General features: G+C 60.4%; 1 protein-coding gene across 1 annotated transcript; it reads left to right on the top strand.

The window, feature by feature from the left end:
- Window positions 1-3,012: 3,012 nt before the first annotated feature.
- Window positions 3,013-3,630, top strand: MNEG_14722 (Transcription initiation factor TFIID subunit 6; the record flags this gene model as incomplete). Its single annotated transcript, XM_014036807.1, has 3 exons — window positions 3,013-3,138; window positions 3,240-3,326; window positions 3,466-3,630. The coding sequence occupies 3 exons, from the start codon at window positions 3,013-3,015 to the stop codon at window positions 3,628-3,630; spliced, it is 378 nt and encodes a 125-aa protein (XP_013892261.1).
- Between the last annotated feature and the right edge of the window lie 376 nt (window positions 3,631-4,006).

Consider the following 4,006-nt stretch of genomic DNA (forward strand, 5'->3'; position numbering starts at 1 on the left):
GGGGGGGGGACAAACCGTGCTGCATGGCGATTCCGCGGCACCCTGAGGACTGGTTGCAACGCAATCCACGACGCACTTCTCTCCAACGACAGTGGGGCCGCCGGCGCGCCACGACGTGAGCACCTGCGGCTCGCCGGGGGTGCGGGGGGCCCTGCCCTGCTTGTTTGCTGGCGTCGCGTCGATTTCTGGATGTCGGTATCTGGAGGCTGCATATGCGGAGGAACGACCTCGAGGTGACCAGGACGTTTACAAAGGCAACATTCCCATGGACCAACAGTTCCTTCGTCAGGAATGCTTGCAGCAGGCCTTAAGAAAATCAAACATTGAGGTTTTGGGGCTTGTTATCCCTTTGTGCCGCCTGTGTCGTGTTCAGACTGTTTGCGGCAAATATGGGATTCATGCTTGAGTTGGTCTGGCTGGGATGCAAAGCATGCGCATTGGGGCCTCTTCAAAGGCACATGCAGACAGGGTGACATGCAGCCGGCGCAGCCCATCAATTTGTAAAAGCAGATTTCTGTAGACGTTCCAAGGGGTGCCAGCGCCGCCCATGACGCCTAATCATGATCTGTGTGCCACAAGGAGCCGTATGCCGCCATTCTCAGTTTCAATTTGCATTGTGATTTTGGTCCCGATTGCCATGTTCTCAGCTCCGTCGATATGTAAGTCTTTGAAAGAATGGCAGGTATATGCGTTGCGACGGGCCGCGGGCGCATGCAGCGGTTCCCTGGAAGACGACGACTCGCCCATAGCCACCACCCGGCGGCAGGCGCATGGCCCTAGCTCCGCGACGAGCACTTGTGCGGTGGTCAGTGGCCACGCCCGATGTTCGTCCACGGGTCTCCCCACTGGCCGGCGGTGAACTGTGGTGGGAGGAGGTTGCGTGTGGGTGGGCGTGTTCAGAAGTGAGGGAACGGTTTGAGAGTGTGCAGCCCAGCGTTTTGGTTGGCCCATGGATCGCCGCCCAGATGCCTTGTTGAGTTGTCAAACACACATTGTCGTGTCCGCTCACGTGCACCGTCAGGCAGAGATTCAGGAAGCGCCGCAATGCAGCCGCTTCCCAGATCAAGATCCTACGCGCCTGGTTTGTCGCCGTTGCGGCGCGCGTGCTGCCGAACCCCGGGTTCCTTGCGGCAAGGCCAATTGACTGCTGGGCCATGCTCATGCCCCACGCGTCCTGCGCGCTGTTGGCCCTGCTTCTGCTCCGCTGCAGCAGGCGCCGGCCGCCAGGCAGCCCGCCAAACGGCACAGGATCAGCAGCTGCTTGTTGTGAGGTGGAGGGTGGGGGCGAGAGGGCGCATGGCCGGCGCCCGCTTAGTACGTCCTGATGGCTCTGCCTAGGGTCGAATCCAAACAGCATCCGGCACTGGGCTGAATACCTCATGCCCCTTCAACAGCTGCAGAGAGCCCTGTGCATGCCCTGCCACTGCTGTTTGGGATGTCAACTTGAGGTTGCACAGTGGGCAGCAGCCGCCCCGCACCTTGTGTTGTGGAAGCGCTCAACAGCAGGCAGGCCAGCAGGGCGGCCACAAAGAACGTGCTGCGGTCCTTGGCCATGTTGCTAGATAGAGCACGCAGCGTTGAAGTGAAAGGCTTATAGCTGCTCGCCACGACAGCTGTGGCCCGAGCGGGCAATCGGGTGATCTCGCAAACGATGCTGTCTGACGGCGGTCTTGCTGAACGAGTGGGGATCACGGAAGGGTGGCCGGCGAAATCATCTGCTTGATATATGCGCCTTGATTGTGCAGAGGCGGCACCCCGTGCCGAGTCGCGTCACCCAGGCGGCAAGCATCATCCAGTTACTTTACGGTACCGCACACACAACGCAAAGGTCATTCAAACAAAGTCGCAGCCGCATGCGCCAGATGCGGAGCTTAGGTAAAGACTGTCATCATGCCGTTGGAGGAGGTGGACTACAGCAGCTCGCCCCTCACGCAGGGAACGTTTCAGCCATGCGCTCACACACGTGGTAAAAAGAGCCTTGTGCGTGTGCACGCCCTGGCTTGATGTGCGTGTGCACGCCCTGGTCAGTGAATAAGCCATTTGCAGCAACAGGAGGCGTTTGAGATGGACACTGATATGTTGATGCGTGCATCCATGTGTGCGTGCATGCGTGCGTGAGTTTGCTTGTGTGTAAAGAGTAACGGTCGCACTAGGCCGGAAAATCATGAAGCCGTCATCTAACGCGTCTTGGGCACAGTCCAGATGCAGGTACGGATGCTGTTTGACACTGATAGACGCTGGCGCATGGGGAGGCTGGTTGCTGGTGCGACAGGGCAGGCTGCACGGTGGGACTGCACTTGTATACGGTATCAAGCCGCTCACGGCCATGGGATTGGGCATAGCGCTGCATGAGACACGCCGGTAATACCAGGCCGAAGCAACGGCAGCCAGCAAGCCGTGCCGGATGCGGCGTGCATGCGGGGTGCCCAAGGGCCTTGATTTCTTATTGCAACGTGCAAATGCATCCACTGTGGTTTTGTGACTCTGCTGCCCTGGATTAGGCCCACAACACCTATGAGCACTGGGAAAAATCCAAGCGGGACGCGTACAGCTTGGCACGACGTGCTCGTCCCTGCGAGCACTTCCGCACCATTCCTTGGGCTGTGCGCCTGTTGACCGCTGAGGATTGCCAGCGCGCAAGCAGCGCAGTGATGCTGCTTTGTCCGAAACATCCCAAGTACGTCCATCTCTACTGCATTGCCAAAATTCTGCTTTGCTGCCATCTCAACCCCCTCCTGGACACGTTGAACAGCTCAGCTGCTGCTTGCGGTGGCTCTCAAGCTGGGCGTCTCAACTTGACGACGTTGAACCTTGTAGAGGCGCTCGTCGTCGGCAGGCTCATGTACGCTCGATATCACATACCATCAGTAGCCGAAGCACTATGCTAAGTTCCGTCTATGGAGTCTTGAGCCAGCCACCCGACGCTGCTGACACTCACACCGTGATCTAGAAGTGATCCATTTGTACAGAGCTCACTGCAACGCCATGGTTCATCTGAATTAGCCCATCAGAATGAGCTTCATCACTCCCGGGACCGTCCAGGCCATTGCTCACAGCCTGGACATCCCCCAGCTTTCAGACGATGCTGCAAAGGCGCTGGCCCCGGATGTAGAGTATCGGTTGAGGGAGGTGATCCAGGTACAGTCGATCGGGGTTGCGCTGGTGGCGGTCGGGCGCCTGCACAGCGCTGCGTGAGGCGGGTGCCGAACGTCGATGCGCCAAACCTCCTGCCTCACCAGGAGGCGCTCAAGTTTGCAAAGCACTCGAAGCGCCTCAAGGTCACCACAGAGGACATCAACAATGCGCTGCGGCTGAGGAACGCCGAGGTGCGGGATGCGGGGCGCCTGCAGGGACAGGCCTGGCTCAAGAGGCACACAAGTGATCAGCAGCACCGCAACGCCCGGAAATGCGTGCTTAGCTTGCCCCTCACCACTGCCGCCTGTTCATGCCGCCCTTGCGCCGCAGCCGCTGTATGGCTTCGGCAGCCGTGACCCTGCGCGCTTCGTGCGGGCGAGCGGCCACCCGGACCTGTTTTTCCTCGCAGACCCAGAGCGACCCTTCAGCCAGGCACGCGCGACAGCCGCATGCCAGCGCAGGACCTGGAATTGCAGCCGCATGGGAGGCTCGTGATGCGCTGTGGTGGTGGGGCGAGGTGCAGCACCGCAGCAGAGTTTATACAGCTAGGTGGCAGCGGCTGTGCCCCTGCCTGTTGCGGATGCCTGGTGTTTAAGAAAACCCCACGCTCACACAAGCACACAGATGCGCGCGCACTCGCTCTCACGCTCGCATGGCCCGCCGCTTGCGTTCTGCAGCTTATCGAGGCGCCGCTGCCGAAGGTGCCGCGCGACGTCGGCGTCAGTGTCCATTGGCTAGCCATAAACGGGCAGCAGCCAGCTGTGCCGGAGAACGCCCCCATCGAGCAGCCGCCCGCCAAGCGGCCGCGCCTCGACCCGGCCGCACTGCACAAAGGCGCGGCTGCCCAGCACGCCGCGCAGCAGCAGCAGCA

The sequence above is a fragment of the Monoraphidium neglectum genome (genome assembly GCF_000611645.1).
Source record: "Monoraphidium neglectum strain SAG 48.87 unplaced genomic scaffold scaffold04713, whole genome shotgun sequence".
Taxonomy (NCBI): Eukaryota; Viridiplantae; Chlorophyta; class Chlorophyceae; order Sphaeropleales; family Selenastraceae; genus Monoraphidium; species Monoraphidium neglectum.